At 48.1% G+C, this 21232-nt stretch overlaps 1 protein-coding gene across 1 annotated transcript; it reads left to right on the top strand.

The window, feature by feature from the left end:
* Positions 1–3334: 3334 nt before the first annotated feature.
* Positions 3335–8061, top strand: MSX2 (msh homeobox 2; the record flags this gene model as incomplete). The annotated part of the gene is made up of 2 exons (XM_080803806.1): positions 3335–3710; positions 7637–8061. The coding sequence occupies 2 exons, from the start codon at positions 3335–3337 to the stop codon at positions 8059–8061; spliced, it is 801 nt and encodes a 266-aa protein (XP_080659932.1).
* Between the last annotated feature and the right edge of the window lie 13171 nt (positions 8062–21232).

The raw sequence follows: 21232 nt of genomic DNA, 5'->3' as shown, positions 1-21232 counted from the left end.
CCGCCGGGATCCAGCGATCCGTCCTGGGGCTTGCAAACTCTAGGGTCCGCGCCCGGCCCGCCACAGTCTGCAAGTAGTGTTTTTGCATTGGGACCTGTGGTGCGCGTGCGCGGCTGCTCGGTGCAGGGCCCTGGAACATGCGAAATCCCCGCGGGAACGCAAGACTGCGGAAGGACGAGGGTCTGTGAGGTGCGGCCACGTGCTGCGCGTGGGGATCCCGGGTCTTCCACTTCCAACCTGCGTTACTTTGGGTAGCATACTCAGTGCTTCCTAGCCTGAGGCTTTTCCCTGTAAAATGGGGAAAATAATATCCGCCCGGAGCGGTGTGTTCGAAGAAACAAATGAGATCCTGGGGGGACAGGTACTATAAAGTATCTTTCAGAGTTGACGTTTCGCGCTGGGGTTCCATCTGAAACCCCACTGTTCTTCCTACAAGCACTGCAGCTACGTCAACGTCACTGGGAACAAACCTTACTAAGTCTTCAAAGTCAGTTCTCCGCCAAGGGACGACACCTTCACCGCGCACTTTTAAGGCTGCGCAAAATTCTCAGCCCCGGAGATTTTAGGAAGAAACTATCGTGAACTCCGTGAAGGCTGGCGATGAGAGCAGAGAGAAAGCATGCGATACACTGCTCCTGCTTTTGATATATAGTATTTTTTAATTGATCTTCTATACCTAGTTACTTTCTGTAGCCTATTGAATTTAATTACTACAAGAGCCATGCCATGTAAGGATTATTATCTCTCATTTTAGAAATAAAAAAGCAGTTTGAGAGAGGCAAAGTAACACGACTAAGGTCCCGCGGCCAGGAAGAGGTGAATAAAATGTCCAGAAAACACAGCCAACGCAAAAGCAAATGCACAGATGGGGCTTTCCATAAAGGGCTAGGGTTCTGATGAGGGTCTGTCTTTTTTCCAGCAGAACTGAGACCGTTTCCTGAATTTTCCCACCGGAGCAGGGAGCTGGGAATGGAGAAGGTAGAGGGAAAGGTGGGCAGGCTGGTTGCCCTCTGGGCATCTCTCCTGCTCATTTTATAGCCAGAGCTTGGCATCCCTGTTTTGAACACCAGTTTGTTTGTTTGTTTGTTTGTTTGTTTGTTTTGTCTCTACTATTTTCCTCCTTCCAGCTTCTGAATTTTCTTTCTCTATCTGGACGTGGGGACCTGAAAGTAGTGAGGGGGAACCTGGGTTCTCCTGTCCCAGAAGAGTTCATTAAAACAAAACAAAACAAAAAGCTCTAGTAGTACGTATTTTTTAAAAATTCCCAGGAATGAGCCTGTGTGCCCCTAAACTAGCAAATATTAACAGTGAGTTTTCAGGAACAATTATAAAACAGCAGCTGGGTACAGCCCAACTGAAAGCTGAACGCTTTTGTACACTTTGGCAGCTTAAGGCTAAACGAATTTTAGGTTTGCTTCCAAAATATATAGCCTGCACCTTGCTGGGTACCTCAGAAGGCACAGGGCTTAATCTGGATTTACCTGTACTGTATTTGAGATGCATATCAAGCCAACTATCATCAAGTATGACTCAAGGGGAAAATGCATGCATCTTCAGATAGTTTAATTTTTTTTTTTTTAACTTTCTCTGAGCTTCCAAGTTGTTGGGGGTTGGGGGGGAGGAATGCGCTTGGTGGGAGAGAGACCCAGAGGTTTTAGAAGACTGTGGTTAGAACTTCTTCACTTTTTAACTTTTTCAGAACCATTTCTAATCAAACTGAATTAATTGGGCAGTGTAGACTGTTTTTACCCCCTAAGATTCAGATCATGCCTATTCAGGGTATCCTCAACGCGCAGAGTTTCACTCCACGCAGGAGTTTAGGGTGAAGGAAAGAGTGCATCATAGTGATCAGTCTGGGGGTCAAGTTTCTAAGACTCTTAAACTGGGAGGTAGCCTCCAAGCCTTTATCATTTCAGTAATTAAAAACAATGTCCCTTCCTTCCAAGGCTCTGGGAACTGTTTAGTAAGCATCTGCTGTGTGCGAGGCCGAACGCGGAGACTTCTATTTATCTCATCATTCCAGGTTAATCCTTGAGATATACGGAAGAGCAGCTGCAGCCTGGACAGGGTCATTTGAAGCACTTTGGTCTTGGCCTGGCGGCCTGCGGAGAGATCCAAGGCCTCTGCACACCCAGGGCTCCCTCTCCCCTGTCCCTGGGCTGGTACAGTCATCACTAAGGCTTTGAGATGTAATTACCCAGGGTATAATTTGGGGCGGGGTGGGGATATCTATGCCTTTTTTTTTTTTTTAACCAGGTGCAATGAATAAAAATGTGCTTCTCAAAAGTGTACACAGGCCTTGGGTGTGCAAACTCTGGAACCCAGTATTTCTGAGATTTGCAAGAGGAAGGGAAGCACTGGGTATTACCGGCGTCTTTTCCTTCCTCCTCCCCCTTGAAGGCAAACACTGGCACCCAAACACATGACAAACACAGGCTCAAACAAACGCAGGAACACACAATACACGTAGTCCTGAGAAAAAGGTCGGATCCGGGTGTCGCCCAGAGAGGAGATTCAAGGGGAAGAAAACACGCGGATTGGTTTTTCTAAGAGTACGCTGGTTTTGTTTCGAGTGGAAGAGATGGGGACCACTGCTTTAAATCTTCCAGTCGGAACTTTGGAAGACCAGCCCCTCCCTGACCACCTCTTGGGCGCTCTCCGTCTCTCCTTCTTCTAGGGGCAATAGCTTTCCTTGTAGAACTTTTGCCAGCGGCCAAAGAAATACTCTTACAAGCTTCATGGATGTGTTACTGCCTTTAGCAGGGATGCTGGCTCGTGTTTTCAGTGCTGACTCCTAAGTTGTAAAGTCAGCTCAGTTTCCACGTATAGTAGGAGCTTCACAAATGTTTTTTGCAACGTCAGTTGCAGATTTTAAACGTGTTCTGGCGATGGGGGTTGGGGGAAGTGGGATGGGCGCGAGGTGCCTTTTTAAAAAGGGGTCAAAAGAGAGAAGAAATGGGACTCGGCGAACTTCCTCTTTAAATAATCGGCCTTAATTACGCCATGGACTTTTCAGTTTTGGCGTGATTATAACCCTTGAGGGATCGCCTAATAACAACTCTGCTGACTGCTCCTGTAATTAACTCCTAATTTATTTCAAACAGGGAAAAAAAAAAGGCCCCAGCCTCTTCCTGGAGAGCCAATCAGAGACGAGCGTCTGTGGCGTCAGCGCCAGAGCCGGCGCCGATTGGCCGAGCCGAGTCTCCCACTTCCCCTTGGAGGAAAGGCACGGCTCCCGGCGCGCCCCTCCCGTCTCCCCCCAAAAAAGTTTGAGTCGCCGCTGCCGGGTTGCCAGCCGAGTCGCGCGCGGGGAGCTACGTAGGGCAGAGAAGTCATGGCTTCTCCGTCCAAAGGCAATGACCTGTTTTCGTCTGATGAGGAGGGCCCGGCGATGGTGGCTGGGCCGGGCCCGGGGCCCGGGGCCGAGGGGGCCGCCGAGGAGCGCCGCGTCAAGGTCTCCAGCCTGCCCTTCAGCGTGGAGGCGCTCATGTCGGACAAGAAGCCGCCCAAGGAGGCGTCCCCGCTGCCAGCCGAAAGCGCCTCCGCCGGGGCCACCCTGCGGCCACTGCTGCTGCCCGGACACGGCGCCCGGGAAGCTCACAGCCCCGGGCCGCTGGTCAAGCCCTTCGAGACCGCTTCGGTCAAGTCGGAAAACTCAGAAGACGGAGCCGCGTGGATGCAGGAACCCGGCAGATACTCGCCGCCTCCAAGTGAGTGAGCGTCCGGGCCGGACAAGGGGCAGGCGGGTCCGCGGATTTCTGGAGGGAGCTAGGGGGCCGGTATTCCAGGCCGGGGGGTACGGACACCCCTCTGCACTCCGCTCCCGGGAGAGCGAGCCGGCGACTCGTGGCTTGATGTCCCCAGCGTTCCGCGAGCCGGCGGGAGCCAAGACACTCTCTGGGTCCGGTCCGCGCAGCGCGCGTTCGGGATCCCCTAGCCGTGCAAAGTGTCCGACACAGTGGAAGACTCGCCGGTCTCCGAAGGGCGAAGCCCAGCTGGGTTTGCCGGGTCTCTCGGTTACCGGCTTCTCTAGCCCTCAGCCCCGCGCTCCACCCACTTTGCTTATTTTTGTCTCGCCGTCCGGCGGGTTTCTGTCTGGAGAGTGAAGAGGGATCCACTTTTAATGAGCACTCGAATATACGCCATGCAGAGTCGGAGGTGCCTTACCTCCTTTCAGAGTTCACAGCCCAGCGAGATGGGCCCTCTTACGGATAAGACTAGCTGAATTCTAACCCCCGGTATTGGGTAGAAATCATCATCTTCCCCGGGTCCCGCGGGTTTCCAAGTAGGATCCCATGAAGGGATGGCGGCAGAGACTGAGGCCGGGAGGAACTGTCTGCCTGTCGTCCTGGCAGCCAGCACCTTCGCCCAGAGCGGGCTAGGGTCAGAAGAGAGCGCGGGCTCCCTCGGCTCATAGTAATAATTAACAGCATTCCAACAGCGCTTGAGAGTTTACAAAATGATGCTCGTTAGTTCACCAGATCCTAATATCACTGTAACCCTCAAGTGTAGGCAGAAGCACAGGAGAAGTGGTTATTCTCTATGCAGACACCTGGACTTGAAGAGGACTGAACTTGCTTGACCCAGGTCACCAGCAATGGCTGAATTGGGCAAGGGGCCCTGGTGTCCAAGCTCTGCTCCTCTCTAAGATGTCCTGACCATCTTTGATCTCTGTCCCCAGAGAAACCAAGCAGAGGTCCTCACACCAGCACCCCGCTTCCTGCCAATGAAGCAGGATGGCATGCACGCCCAGGAGAATTGATTCTCTTCTAGCTTTAGCACTTACTTTGGGGCCTGGGTCTTTGTGCAGTTTGGAGAAGTCATTCCCTATGGCCCCTTTGATTTCTATTTCTATCTCCCGGCCTTTAAGATTTCTCTACCCCCACTGCACCTATAGAAAAGGTGAGAAAGAAGAGTGCCCCAGGGACTTTGTCCAAAGCTGGGAGACCCACACACCTTCCTTCATTTCCTTGGGTCAGCCCTCAAGACTGAGATGCATAGTATTTGGTGAACAAAACAAGGCCATATACCCCAGGAGCAATGGCTGTCCCCTCAGGCATAGCTCTCCACCCTGTTAGAAACTCCAAAAGATTCAAAGGGTGTGGAGATTAAGGACTCAAAGAATTTAAACTCAAGTTTGCACAGTGCTTTATAGCACTCTTCACCATATTATCTTATCTGATCTCTGTGTGGCAGCAGCTGGCCTCCTGGTAACAGACTAGGACATTTCAGAAGAGTTCAGAGGAATCAGCACACACTGAGTTTGGGCTTGACGAACAGCCCTCCCCCCACCCCCCACCCCCAGAACAAAAACAAAAACACCTTGTCAATATTTAATGATCACCTGTCTGGTGGTAGACAGGGCTCTGGGGATTCTAAAATATAGAACTCTGGACCACACAGCACAGTATTACCCATTTTATTGATGGTGAAATAGAGGCTCAGAAACTTTAAGGAACTTAATTTGTTGGACAAATACTGAGTGCACATGTGTTTCTAGGCCTCGGTCAGTATTTGTCCATGATGTGCCCATCAGCACATCAAGGATTCGGGTCTTTCAGGGAGCGGTGTCCAGAGGTCAGAAATAGCCACTTCCCTAGGCCTTCGGATTGTGGGATGGCAATTCTCCTCTTGCTCTGTAAACCACTCCCCTCCCCCCACAGTGAGGATGAACTTGGAGGGGGGGGGGGCTGGGTTTGACCTTCCCATGATAAAAATCCAAGATTCTGGAGAAGGAATTTAGTTTTAAAACAAAAAGTGGTTCATTAGCTCTTTGGGCCTAGAAAGGGCAGCAGAAGCCCTGTGGTTGGAATGGTGGGTCCAAGGAGCGCCTAGCACCAGAGCCTGGGGCAGGAGGGAGCCACTGGTCTGGCCGGGTTTGTTATTTGGAGGAAGCTGTTTTGCTTTGTATAATCACATCCATTCTTTGACTGATTTAAAATGGTTGCGGGGGTGGGGGGGAAGGTGAGGAGTGTTGAGAGTGTCTTAGCTTTATGGCTTTGATATTTTGAGTAATCTCTGTAGCCTGGGTTTCCTAGTTCAAATGCACTCTCTAGGAGCAGCCAGGATGACCGTTCAGGGCACAGAGTTCCTGCAAACATCGAGCAGGATCGAGTGTAGACACTAGGAGCTTGGTCTGTGCTTTCAAACAGTGCATTGGTCTGGTTAGTGAAGGGTAGAAGCAGGTCTCCGGGAGTCTTCAACAGACAGGGTTGTTAGTTTATGTGTAAATTAAGAAGTAGGTGCCCAAGCTCTCTGGCTTATTTAGGGATTAGCATATGCAAAAGTCTAGACTTCAGTGTACCCCATCCCTCTCTCAGGTTTCTGTTTTCGATCGACTCCTAGAAGCTACTACCTCTTAACTTTTTAGTCACTACAGTGATGGTTAATAATGTCACACTAGGAGGAATCCCTTTTCTTGTTGGAAATGGAGGCTGGGTGGGACTTACTGTGTCACCCTCAAGTATGAAGTGTAAACTCTTTCTTGGGCCGTCGAAGTAACTAAACAAGAAATGCGACATTCTCCCCATGAGTACTGTGAAGTTACTATTGTGGCTGCTTTTGGAAAATTAGCGTAGCTCATAAAAGCCAAATGCAGAAAATTAATTGTTTAGCCTTCTATCCCACAGCTCTGCATTCCTGCCCCTGCCTCCCTTTGAGGAAAAGAAGCCCCCGAGTTAGTTGATGTTTTGGAATCAGAAGGATGCCCAGTCCTATGACTTCCTCTCACCGAATCCATTTCAAATATGGGGTCTGCATGCGGTTGGCATACCTTTATTTTGCTTGTTATTCCCTCTTTCTAAATTCTGGTGACAAACTAATCATTTACACATTTGCTCTAAACCAGAGAATGGCTAGAGATGACTAAAATGTCATCACATGCTCTCAGCTCCAAGGCAGCTTGATTTCCCCTGACATTTACATTTATGAGCAAGCTGATTTTGTCCTCCTTCTTAGTAAACTTTATATTACAGAAGCACCCGGCCAAGAAACTTCTCCCACATCCAGATCTGTAAAATGATGTTCAGGTTTTAGAATCTGTAGACTGGATGGGATGACAGCTGTGCAGTTGTTTATTGCATGGGGCTGCTCCCGATCAGGAGATGCTATTAATGTGCCACAGACCTTTATCTGCAGGATTGTCCCTCATAAATATGCTGGCGCACTCCAACTTTTCCTGGCGTGGAGAGGGGACTGACCCAGTTTAATAGGACCCTTTTTTACTTGTCTTCTTACGGGCTTATCTCAGCATCTTAGAGAATCGAGGATTGTCAGGAACCCAGTTCCCCATTTGAAAGACCAGAGAACTTAAATGGGGTTTTATTTCTCAGAGAATACTCCCGGCACCCTTGAAGTTGGTTCATAGCTGTTCTAGTTCCATTATCTGTAATGCTGTTGTTTCCCATATGGAAAGTTCCATACACTGCGAAATTCCCAAACATTTTGTAAAAAGACTCAATTTCTTAAATAAACCCATTTAGCCATTTAAATATACTCCTCCCTTCCCACCCCCACCCCACCTCCCATATGGATTTGACTGGAAGTCCCTTTTTGAAAGCTGAAGAGGGAGGCCCTTGCCGGCACACCTGGGAGAAAGCCACTTCTTTTGCTAATTCCCTCCCTCTCTGTTCTCCAGGACACATGAGCCCTACCACCTGCACCCTGCGCAAGCACAAGACCAACCGGAAGCCGCGGACGCCCTTTACCACGTCCCAGCTCCTCGCTCTGGAGCGCAAGTTCCGCCAGAAACAGTACCTCTCCATTGCAGAGCGGGCAGAGTTCTCCAGCTCTCTGAACCTCACAGAGACCCAGGTCAAAATCTGGTTCCAGAACCGAAGGGCCAAGGCGAAAAGACTGCAGGAGGCCGAACTAGAAAAGCTGAAAATGGCTGCAAAACCTATGCTGCCCTCTGGCTTCAGCCTCCCTTTCCCCATCAACTCGCCCCTACAAGCAGCATCCATATACGGAGCCTCCTACCCTTTCCATAGACCCGTGCTCCCCATCCCGCCCGTCGGACTCTATGCGACTCCAGTCGGATATGGCATGTACCATCTATCCTAAGGAACACCAGCTCCATAGACTCCATGATGGATGTTTGTTTAAGTGCTCCCCCCCCCCCTCCAAATGGCAGTACCAAGCCCGTAGGCCTGCTCTGCAAACCTTGCATGCATGCGCCACCCTAAGCGGCCTAAGAACTATGGCCACAGCCTTAGTTCAAATTTGTTGTTTAGGCTGGAGGCACCAAGCCCCATTTTCTTGGTGTGATCTTCTACATGCCCCCTTCTCCTTCCACAAAGATTGGCTCTGGTGGTTTTTATATATAAATATATATATAATAAAATATAATGACATTTTTATACAGCAGCCATAAAAATGCAGATTATTTTGAAAGGCAAAATTTATATGCACATATGTATACTTTTTTTTTCTACCTATCACCTTCCTAAAAGAGACTGCTTAAGACCAGTTGTTTTTTTTCTTATAGGAGAGACCAATGATTTGCAAAAATTGCTGACATTTGGTGATTTTGATGGGATGATTGCCTTTTGCTTATAAAAAACAAAGGTTAGAATAGACAGGATGCATAGGAAGTAGAGATGGAGAGATTCTTCAAAATGACCAGGACACATTGTGTTTTTTGCATTTTTACATGCATTAAAAAACTCATTAGGTACTACCCTATGTGGCCCTATATTTTTCCTTCTGTCCACATTGTTACAGATTGTTAAAGTTTTAACTTTTTTTTTTTTTTTTGTAAGATCAATAAAAGGGGGGATGAGAAGAATCCTGAGAATGCCTTGGGGGTAAGGTGGGACCTGGAAGTACTTCCTAATTCCTCTCAAGGCTGTTGCTTAACTCCATTTCAGATAATTGGAGAGTGAAAAGTTTAAAGCAAGCCCGGGGAATTGATGGTTTCTGTGAAATACTAGGTACAAGTCAGTCCTCACACACTGCAAAGGTGATGGGGTGGGGGCGGGGAGTGTAGTTAATTCTCTGCTTAAAAAAATAAGTACATTGTAACCATTACCTATATGCTAAATATTCTTAAACAATGAATAGATCCAGAAAGAAAAAAAAATCATGCTTTCTCTGTGTGTGTACCTATTGTATGTGCTAAACTTATTAGAAAAATTTATATACTTTTTAACATGTTGGGGGCAGAGGGTAAAGCCATGTTTTGACTTGCTAAAAATGGTGTTGTCAAACAGCCCATTTAGCTCCCTGGTATTTCATCTTTCTTTCCATCTCCCCCCATCCCCCACCACCCAGTATACTTTTATCCCTTTGAAAGGGTGCCTTGTATAATTTTATATATTTTATTGAAGAGTTATTTCTTATCTCTTATTCTGAATTAAATTAAACATTTGTTTTATTGCAGTAAAGTTTGTCCAAAGACAGTTATTTTAAAGGGGGCTCTCTGTTCTTAGCTGGGTTCAGCTAAAAAAAACAAAAAAAAAAAAAGCCACCAAGACTGGGGGAGGGGGCCAGTGGTTTTTATTATGATTTTAGTGTGAACCAATTAAGATTTGTGCCCAGATTCAGCTTGGGGTGGGGGAGTGGATTGAAAATAGCCAACGAAATACTTTGAAACATTTCCTCTGGCAGTTTGTGTTACTCATGGAAAAGAAGTGGAAATGCTATTCCTTTTTTCAAACCCTGGTGAAAGATGAGCTTAGAAGAAGTGGAGAGGCTGAGGGATCGGGCAGGTTTGTAGATGATCAAGGGAAAATCTTGAACTTGAAATCTCCCGGTTAACCAAAACAGCAACAGAGTTAAAACTGGGGGAAAGGGACCTATAGCTCTTTGCAAATGGAGATTGTAACTAAATGCATTCCCTGGGTTGGGGGGGTGGTGGGGGTGGATGCCTGCTGCCCTTTCAGGAGTGTGTCAAATCGCATTCCGTTTACCATTCCTAACTCCTTCCAAGGAGATGGACCCCGAACAAATGCTCTTTTCGGTTTGAAGGGGGAAGGTGGTTCATTCAAGTCCCGTTTGCTTTGTAGCCTTCCTTTCCACTTGGTACAGAACAGGGTCAGACTTGGGTTTTGAGGCATAACCATTAGAAAGAAAAAAAATCGGCAATGGGTGGGGGAGGCTGAGATGGATCTTAAATTCCGCTTTTTATTGCACAAATAAATCATAAGTGGCTACTGATGATGATACCTTTGGGAGGTCTGTTTTGCGATGAGAAGCCCCGGTGACCCTGGGAACGCGGGCAGAAGGGACTGGAGAACTCCTTGCTGCGGAAGCTGAGCGGTGGGGAGATTGGAACCGGACATCTCCCCGAGGACTGGCGCTTTCGTCTCACGTTCTCACTGCGCTGACACCCACTTTGGAGGTGGGTGCCAGAAATTCCATTTCCCGGTCGGGTGGAAGCTCCCAGGCGTCAGGCAAGGAGTCTGAGATCTCCCAGCTCGATCGCGAGCGAGCTCGGAGCCCAGGGACTTGCTCCGAAGCTGGGGGCCATTTTTTGCTGCTCCACCGATGCACTCCCGAGCTGAGCCCCAGGAGTGTCCCGAACCTCCCCAGTTTTCGCCTTTGCCATCCCGCTGGGCCTCCCTAGCCCCGAACTCCGAATTCCAGTCCGGAATCCAGACATTCTCATTTATGGGATGCGTTTTCCAAAGGCCAAAGCCCTTCCCGGTTTCGTCATCAGCCACCAAGTTGGGTCCCTAATTAGCCCGTCCACCGAGCTTCCTTCCCGGCGCCGCTCGACCCCGCAGCCTCGGGCGATCTCAGCCAGGATGGGGGATCGGGAGACTCCAGCTCCGGGTTAAGACAGCTTGCCCCGTGAGGAGGGCTTTGCAAACCAGGGTGCGACTAGGAGAATGGGGGCTGTGACCTGCGTGGCCAATGGGGTGGATTGGAAACGGTCTGGGCGACTGTGCATTACCCCAATCGCCTCAAATCCCAAAGGAAAAATGAGGCCTGGAGAGAGAGAGAGAGAAAGAAAAAAAAAAGTGCCTCGGGCTCAAGCATACACACCCTGGGCGCTACTAGGTGGATGGGGTGACCCAAGTGAGAATGAGGCCAGATTGCCGGGACTTAGACCATAGCCACAGGTCCCTGGGCCCTGCCGCGGCGGGCCTGGCTCTGGTGCTCCCTCCAAGACTTCTGCCTGGCTTTTGAGTCGGCCATTGCCAGAGTCCCCACCTTCGTCGGGCTTGGTGTGCCGGGCGTTACAGAAGTTCCAGAGACCGGACCAAACAACCTGGCGAGGCAGGAAGGCCCGGACTCATCCAGGAGCCGTGCAGTCATGCCTGCAGAATGAAAGCCCAAGATGCCAATAGGCTGCTGACCTTGGACATCCTCGCCCAGGCAGCCAGTAGCCTGGCACACCCATCTGCGTGTCCTCCCATATGTTCAAGGCTTTCCACCAAACTTTTCTAGAAAGACACCACTGCTTTAGGGAAAGAGGGGAAGAAAGGAGAAGAAATCACATTTCTTTGAGCTCCTGCTCAGTGTGGCCAGAAGTAGGCAATTTCTCGAACGCTTTATTTAATCCTTGCACACCCCTGGGGGAGATGTCATTGATGCCATCTTACAGTCCTGGAAACTGAGTCTCAGAGAGGTTGCTCAGGAGGGTCACAGAGCCAGTAAGGGGCAGCAGCAGAATTCAGGCCTAAGCGGGAGCCTGGTGGTGGGCATGAGGGCTGGCAAGCCCTGGGGGAGCTGTCTTAGACATGATGTAGGGGTCTCTAGAGTTCCCCAGATTCCCAAACCCTGAGAGCCCATCTCTGCAGCATCTCTCTGCATTCCCCTCCCCACCTCACTTGGGCGAAGTGGAGGGGGAAGGCTTCCCACTGAGTGCCTGCTTCTCCATCACTGGGGACCTGGGTCTCAGCCTCACCCCGCTCCCCCACCGCAGCCCTGCGGAGACAGCGCCTGGGCAGGGCCCGCGGGAGGTAGGCAGCGAAGGACCGGCTGGCTGAGAGCAGGCACTGGCAAAACGTCTGCCTGACCTGACTGAAAAGAGGATCCTTGCCTTTGAGCAGAACCTTGTCTGACCGAATGAAAACTCCCACGGCCATTCTTCCCTATAAAAGCCGCTCATTTGCCACGGGTTGGAGAGCCATTCCCCCACCCCCTCTCCCTCTCCGCTGCTGGGTTTGGAATAAACATAAACCTCATTTATAAAAGAACCCACGTCTCACACACACACACACACACACACACACACACCCTCCCCAAAGCACAGGGCCCAGTTGGTGAAGTTGATTGCGCCTGTGTCCTCCTTCGGTGTAAGAAAAACAAAACAAAACAAAGCAAAACATTTCCAGATTGGTGATGCTGTAGGCCTCTTTAATGAAATTGGTCAGAGAGCGATGAAGAAAAGTCTGCTGTCAACTCCTGGACCCCTCTACCCCTCTCCCACCCCCAACCTCCCAACTGCCCCCTCCTCCCCTCCTCCTTGCTAGAAACTAAATAAAAAGCAGTTAAAATTACTTTCCAAAATAGCCCGCTTCAAAGCGGAACAGAGGACCAGGCTTCGGGAATCCTGAGTCCTGCCTTGATAAGGTTCGTAATAATCAAATCCAAACTCCATCCACCTCCCCTGACTCTTTCCAACCTCCTCCGGACCCCTCTGCATTTGTTGATGAAAACACTTTGATGTCCTGAGTCCTCCAAACAATTATTATTATAATTTTAAACAACCTGGTATTTTCCATTACTAACGGCTCGAGCTTTGAAGTTACACCTCATAATTTCCTAAATTAAATAAATCATTTTAAGTTTGCACTGGGAGGCTTTTAATAGCAGAGAAAGGAATATCATTATCTTATTGAGACCCAATTGTGGTGGCTCCAGCATGGCTGTAGCTAGGGGCAAAGTAGGCTCACTCTAACAGACATACTTTATTAACCTCCCATAACTCTTGAAAGAACATTTTTATATTTTCTTTGATTTCCCCCCTCCCTCTCTTGTTTTAAAGCTGTCCCAACCTTTAATTAGTGCCTAATATGAAAAGCATTATTTTTTTAATGCTATGTAATTTACCAGCGGCAACAGGCCAACTTAACAATTGTTTATTAGACTTGGTTTTTCACACAGGGCAAAGAATGCCGCTCCAAACCCAACTTTTCATGGGTGGTTGCACTAATTAATACAGTGTCTGAGGCTCCTAGGGGGTTTTTTAATATTGAAGCCTATGGGGGCGGAAGGGGGTTTTAGAAGTCCAGCTCCTGCCGACGACGTTCTCGCTCTGATTTCTTTCATGCTGTTTTGATCCTGTCTGTGGAGTCAGCACAGACAGAAACTGCTCCCTGGCCGGGGAGACTCCAGGGATCCCGAGACAACGGGCCGGAACCCCAGAACCTCCACTTGTGATTTATGGCTTGTGGGGCCCAGGCTTGGGGTGCAGGGAGCCCACCAATCGCTCTGGGCTTGGGGTGGGGACCCCCTCATTTAGCCTGGAGGGAGAAGGAGCTGGCCTGGGGCTTGGGTTGGGCAGGAGTCAGGCTGGTGGGGGCAAATGCCAGGGCTTGGCTCTGGGCACAGAACTGGCTGAGATGGAGGCAGGGCTGGGACCGAGTGGATAAAGCTGGGGAGGGACCCAGGCCAGCGCAGCCTCCCCTTCGCTTCTTCTCACTTCTTTCCCCCTCTGTTTCCCCATTGTTTTTCTCTCCTTCCCCACCTCGTCTTTAGTTTCTTCCCTCCCCCTTTATCTCTTTCTTGCCCTTTTGGGTTGTCTCCTTTATTTCCCTGTCCCTACCCTTCATTCTTTTCCATGTTTGTTCCACTTTACGTCTTCAGTTTTTTTCTTGTTCTCTACTTTCTCACCGTCTACACAGTCCCTTCTAGCACTCTCATTCTCAACTTTCTCTTTAACCCTCCTTTCCTCCCTCTTCTTTTCCTGCCGCTTTGCTCCCCCATTGCCTCTCTCAATATCTTTACTTTTTCGATTTATTCGCATTCCCACTCTCACCTATTTCTCCCTTTCAGCTACTCTGTTGCCTTTCTTTCTACCCACCCCGGTTCCGGCGATTTCGTGCGGGATTCCCGGAGCCTGGCCGGGGCGGGTCTGGCCTGGCCTCTCTGAGCGCGCGGGGCCCTCGCGCAGGGGGCTCCTCGCCACCACGTCCCTTCCGCGCCCTTCTCTCCCCTGCTGCACCTGGCCAGCGAGCAAGGGAGAGACCCCTGGGCGGGAGGAAGGCGCGTCACCCGTTTTGTCCCTGGAACCGCGGTCGTCGCGGGCGAGAAGGGCAGCGCCGGGCGGAGAAGGGCCGGGTCCCCGCGCTCGGCCCCTCTGCCCCGCCCGCCGCCGGCCGCCCGTTTGATGTCGCGGGCCCGGCAGGAATGCGGCCGGGTTATCAATCACCCAGCTGGATCCCGAAGGTCTCGGCCTAATCACATTTAATTGCTCGTGGAGGCCCACTCTCGCCCCGGGCCGGCCGCCGCGCTCAATTACTCCCCAAATACCTGCCATCAATAAATGCGCGCTGACAGCGGCCCGGCCCGCTCCGCTGGCCCAGGAGACCTCAGCCGGCCAGGCGCCCGCATCTCCCCACCCCCGCACCCCACCCCCCATCATTAAACTTACACCTCGACGCAGGAGGAGCAAGCCAAGCAGATAACAGTTCCCTCTTACTGAGCGCTTCCCAAGTGCGGGACACGGGTGCCCAGCGAATTACACGCATCAGCTCGGTGGAGTCTCGGCACCGTCCCGAGATGGAATCACCATCTCCATCTGAGTTGAGGGAACGTAGGTTCTTTCATTAACGTGCCCGAGGTGGCAAAGGTAAGCAGTGGCCCCACGGGGACCAGACCTACCGACCCAGCAATTCCACCGGCCTTGAGCGAAAGCACGAGGCAATAGTGCCTCCCAGAGGCCGGAGATTTACCTGGGGCCCCCGAGCTAAGGTGTGGCCGCAGGCACCTTAAGCCAGGTGCTTCTTACCGAATCTTATTTATTTCTCCCTACAACTTTGTGAAGGGTCCCCATTTTCTCGTCCCCATTTCCTAGGTGAGGACACCGGGGCCTGACCCCCATGTGAGCTTGAAGGGAGTTTGTCCCGTAACTGAGACCCTGACAGGTCTTCTGCCTGAATGCCATCCCTCACTCCCATTTTCTCTCTAGAAACCTTGAAATTCAAGACCCATTTCCCATTTCCATAGAGCAGGACTGTACACCTATGACAGCAGAGTGCCCAGAAAGGGGACACCATGATACTGAGATCACTCAGCTGGTGAGCTCCGAGCCCCTAAATCCATGTCAGTCTTAACCCTCTCCATGATACTGCCTTGCTTCTATCAAGAGCCTTTACTTAAAAAAAAAAAAAAAAAAAAGAGCACCTTGTGTCTTTATTTTATGCAGTTTATCATTCATGGGGAGGCAATAACTACACATTTAAACAAAAATGAATAGGGGGCCACTGATTTACCAAATGAGGCCAAATGGCCAGATTAGCTTAGGTCAGTTTGCAATAACGGTGACGAAAGATGCTCAGTGAAAAAAAGCAGGAATATATATGTATGTGTATATATATATATGTGTGTGTGTGTGTGTATATATGTATATATATGTATATATATGTGTGTGTATATATATACACATGTATATATGTCATGTTAAATATATACTATGTATTTCATCTAATCAAAGATACCATCAATTATAATATGCATTTATATTTTGCTAAAAAGAAAACAATTGCCAACTATGATATAATGTTTAATTACCCAGAATTTTATTTTGTACTTATTTTAATAGGTCTTAATATTAAGAGCTTTTCTGAATTAAAAAAAAAATGGAAAGGGCAAGAGTCATCCAAAGTCAATCTTTGACTTTCTTTATTCCCTTTATACCCTTCCTTGATCCGTTATTATATTTATAAAATATATTCCAGTGCCCAAAACACTCACATCCTCATTCAACCCTCAAGGTAATAGATGAAATATTATTATTATCCCCATGTCTTAGAAGATAAGAAGGGCACCCAGAGATGTAAGGTGACTTCCCTGAGATCACCCAGCAAAGAAGCAGAGCCAGGCTTGAAAATTCATTATGTAGTTTCTTCCCATCCGAGTAAGATTAAGTTCTCTGGGGACTAGAGATCTGTCTGTCTGTTTTTTCTTTCTTTCTTTCTTTCTTTCTTTCTTTCTTTCTTTCTTTCTTTCTTTCTTTTCTTCTTTCTCTCTCTCCCCCTCTCCCTCTGTCTCAGTTTCACGCGCTCTCTCTCTTGTTTTTTTGTGAACTCAAGAAAGTATACAGGTCCCTGAAAGAGGTTTCTGGGTTGCAGGACCTGATATAAAAAGAGCTTTTTAAATAGCAAAGCTCTGCCTATTTTTATTTCAATGCTGAGAATGCTTGATGATGGAAAAACTGACTTTGTAAAGAAATTGTATATAAGACGCTAAGTGCCTCCTGAAATCCCATCGCAGAAAATCACCTGAAAGGTGGTGGTGATGGATGAGGCACTTATTGATGTGAAATTGGCCAATTTAGGGAAAGTCTGAGGGCTGCAAAATGTTCATTTCTCCTCCCTCCCACCACATCAGCCATTCACCCCGTCTAGTCTTTCCAGTTGGATTTCTCTTTGTTGAGCAATGGGAACAGAGAAGAGCCAAGAAGACAACATAAAAAGTCCCAGGGGTGGGTGTGGGGAATAAGATCTCAGACTTGAGCATTCCAGGAAAGCAACTGGGCAGTGAAGTCATCCCTAACGGATGTGGGGTGGGGACGGGCCAACGCTCCTGCCGCGTCAGTGCCTGCCCCCTGTGCTGGCACAGGGCGGTATGACGGGGCCCTGCTTTTGGGACTGGACCTCCAGATCTAAGTGATTCCTAGGGTTAGGGCCATCTCTGCCCTTTGTACATTATCTCTAAGTCACAGCCATTTTGATGAGAAGAGAATAACAGGCAAGTGCCAAGGAAATTAGGTCTCAGAAAGAAAGACGCAATTAGAGAAGGCAGAAGATTTCCCAAGTCGGGGACTGATGAAAGCTGAGCAGCCTCAAATGTCTTTTTCAGGGGCAGTAATGCCCAGTTTTTCCCTTCGCACACGATCTCTGGCTAAGTCTGGGGCTCAAGAGTGGAAATCATGTGCTTTTCAGAACATGATAAAGAAAAGGCATATGTGATGTGTCTCTGGGGTTCAAAGCTGCAACATTGTTACCACACAAACTAAACCTTCTTTCTCCCTAAATCAGCAGCAAGTCAAGCATATTTTCCCCCAGGACTCAGAACACGCCGAGGATCCTGAACATTGATCCTATCCCACCCCAGGACTTTCCTGAACTTCTCCAAACAAAATTACTCAGATTCACTACAGCTAAGAAGAAAAAGATGATGTTGTTCATCTCTTTGGATAATTCCTGGACTAAATGAGCACTTCCTGTGTGCCAGGCAAGATCAAGTCCTTTACCTAATTTCATTTTAATCCACATAGCAACACAGTAATGTGTCATCCCCATTTTGTAGATAAAGAAACTGAGACCCTGAGAGATTATGTTACTTGCCTGTGGTCTCACCATGGGTGAATGGCAGAGCTGGATTTGAATTGTTGAACTCCAAGGAACATGTTCTCAAAAGTCCTCTTTGCAGGGCATTCACGGTTTCATCAAAAAATTTGGGTTTGTATCGCCTCCAGAAGCAGAAACCAGGGTGAAAGAGATTGTCCTTGGGCCCATTGTGTTCTGAATTGATTTAAAATAAGTTGCCGCCGGAAGCCAAATGACATTTCAGGTTAATATCTTGAACTGAGGTGGAGTAACACTAAAGGGTAACACTGTCCAATCTCAAGGTAGAAGGGAGTGGTGTGAGGATATGGTACAAGAACTTCAGAGGGCAAGTGAGTTGCCCCACGTCGCATAGCAGCAGCTGTGTGGAGAGTAATATTGAAACAAACCAACAAAAAAAAAAAGAGAGAAAAAAAAGAGGAAGAGTTACATTTCTAGTTCAGCTCAGCTGATCTGAGCTCAAATGTGTCTTAGAAACTTCGACTTCTTAGCAACCTGAAACCCAGGTCTATGATACCTTAAATGTTTGTAGCCCACTAGGAGAGGCAGCCTGGATCAAGGACACCAGGATGAGGGGATGGGTTTTGGTCCCCAATAATATCTATCTCTCACAGCCACTCCAAATTAAAAGCATGTGTGTATTATTTGATCTGATCAAATCATATTTTCCCAAGCTCAGAGAAAGTGTGAGTAAAAGCATTTTTTTTTTTTAAAGAAGACTTTGCTATTTTTATTCATCTTATAACATGCCATGCTGGTAAAAATAGCATTCTTGCTGGGCAACAACACATGTCTCCAACCCCATCGTACTCCCTTCTGATGCTCTGGTTCCGTCCTCCTTTAACTGAGATTTTGGCGCTTTCACCAAGGTTACCAACAAATGAGATAACCGAGTTACCGAGTTCAAGTCCAAATGAGCCACCAGCGGCTCTCTGGGTCTGGATTTAACTCCTATAAACTGAGGCAGGAGTCAGCAGTGGGGGAAGACAGGAAGCCCATAAGGGAAAACTTTTGCGCTCTGTCTGTCCTCTATCTGGTGCTTGGAACAGGGCGTGGCCCAAGTAGGTACCCAGTAACCATTGTTGACTGAATAACAATCAACGTTGATTTTAAGAAGTGAACGTCTGACCGAAGGACCTAACAGTTCTGGCAACATTTGGGGGCTCTGGGTTGAACTGACTTTGAATGTTTTAGAAAATGTCACGAGTTCAAACTTTTAAATAGTTGGTTCGGTTCACAAGGCAATAAAAAATGATTTTCATTTGCCAAGATGGGTCAGGTAGTGCTATCAAGGCAGTTATGAAAAATTCTGGATCGGTTCGAGGTCCCTGATGACTAGTCACAGAAGAAAATTAAAGAAACTTTCACGACCCCGACTGGTATGTTAGCCAGACTCCACAGACTTGGTTCTACTTGTCCTTATATTTCATGGGCGAAAACACGTTTAAGACATTGCATTAAATGAAACCCTCCTGAGTTATAAAATTGTCTAAGTGGACGTAGGACACTTCTCTAGAGTTTGTTTTACAGTGTGGTCCAGAGGTTAATGAATGCCCTCGTTGATAGGAGTGCAGGGGGCGGGGTTCTGGCTCTGAATGGCAGCAAGTTTGGAAGGAGAGGAGAATCCCCAGAAAACTTTCTTCTATTGTCTTGAGAGCCTCAGTGTTCTCTTCTGTAATATGGGACTTACGGTCCTTGCTTCCGTAGCGTTCAGATGTGTTTTTTTCCAGAGGCCTAATGTAGGCATAATTAACTTTCTAGAGACCGTGAGACCAATGATAACATTTAAAGCAAAAAGCTTCTGGGAATCAGGTGGGAAAAAAAAAAAACCAAAAAACTAGTTTCAGGCTAAAAAGGGTCATCCCTTGGACAATGGAACTGTCTTCAACTGGAAGTCTGTTCAGGGCTCGGGAGACAATGACTTTCTCAAGGACATCATCATACAGCTCACAGAACCCAGATCTGGGGGTGCAGTAAGCCTTCGTGAAATTTATCTTGATTTTTGAGGTGATTGTAAAGAAACCTGACCTTTCTCGTATTGCTAATTCGGAGATTGTAAAAATCTCCCCCAAATTTGACAGTTGCCCTACACTTATCAGAGCCCAATTTCTAAACTCTGGGCCAGAGTAAGGTCTCACGTTACTGGGACTTCATCACTTTTCGCAAATATACTGCAGGCCATTTGCTGGTAGGTTATGAAATATGATCGTAAATTAAAACTAAATGGCTCACATAAAATAAATGGACAAAGAGCACTTTGTGACGTCGAGGGCTCTAGTTTGATTGTGTCAGTTCATTTATTTGGGTATTTAGAGGATTTCAAGAAGCTAGGTAACCCAGATAACCCCACTACTCGAAATAGATGGTAGACATGATGGTAGGCGTGCGGGACTCTGGCTGCGGGGCTTGGTCCAGACCCCCTTCGAAACAAATGAGTAAGTGTCACTTTACGATGAAAAGTTCTGTCACATACATTCCGTCTTTGAGGCAAAGAACATTCTGTGGAGGAGGAAAGAGAGGCTCCTATGTGGGGGGAGGGTCCCCTAGTCCTCAGAAGAGTTGAGCCTTCGGCTGCAAACAGAAAATCCAAGCCAAAGGACACCTGTTTTATTTTTCAAAGGAGTTAGGGGCTAAGTCAGTCCTACAGCTTGGGAGATGGGTGGTGTGGGAGATAATGTATGAATATTCGTGCAGCCTTTAGAGGCTGATCCTGGCAGGTGAGTGGTGGCTGTAGCTGCTCACAGCAATTACATCCCTTCCAGTAAGATCGGCATCTTATGTGCCTAGTTAATTTACAGACTCCCCAGGCAAGGAGATCGGACAAAGTAGGAACACATACCTCCACATTCGGGGGCTGCAACTGCTCTCTCGGGATTTCTTTTTAGTTTCACTATTTTAGAACTGAGAGGAATGGTATAGAAAACAGTGTTATTTACAATGAGTGCTTGTCATAGAAATTAGTTCTTTTCCTAACAGGTACTTCTTCCTCCCTCTCTCCCTCCCCTCTTCCTTCCTTTACTGGTAAAATACCCATAACATAAAATCTACCATTCTAACCATTAAGTGTACAATTTAATAGCATTAAGTACCTTCTCAGTGCTGGGCAACCATCACCACCATCCATCTCCAGAAATTTTTCTTCTTCCCAAACTGAAACTCTGTGCTCAGTTGAACACTAACTCCCCATCCCCTGCCCCTCAGCCCCTGGTAACCACCTCTCTATTCTCTGTCTCTATGCCTTTGCCTACCCTACATACCTCATGTAAATGCAAAGGACACACTATGTGTCCTTTTGTGTCTGGCTTATTTCACTAAGCATGTTTTCAAGATTCATTCCTGTTGTAGCATGTTGCAGAATTTCCTTCCTTTTTAAAGGCCGAATGATAGTCCATTGTATATGTACCACGTTCGGTTTGTCCATTCATCCGACATTGGACATGTGGGTTGTTTTCACCTTTGGCTATCATGGATAACGCTGCTATGAACATGACTATGTGAATATCTGTGTGAGCTTTGGTTTTCCAATTTTTGCCTCCTTCACCTATTTCACCCCCCTCCCCCACCCCCACCAATGCCCTTTTAAATTAGATGTTTCTGTAAGGATTTATGTCTGTCTCCTCCTCCAGGCTGCACCAGCCCTTGGGGTCTTGTCTTTAAGAAGCTTCCAGTTTGGTGAGGAAAGAACCAGGGAGCTACAATTGCTGCCCAGAGGGGCTCGGTAAGGCATCGAGGGAAGCTTCAGAGCCCTGGGAGTTGGCAGAAAGGAAAAACCA

Source organism: Martes martes, assembly GCF_963455335.1.
Source record: "Martes martes genome assembly, chromosome: 5".
In the NCBI taxonomy this organism is placed as follows: Eukaryota; Metazoa; Chordata; class Mammalia; order Carnivora; family Mustelidae; genus Martes; species Martes martes.
This window is presented reverse-complemented; position numbering and strand designations above follow the sequence as displayed.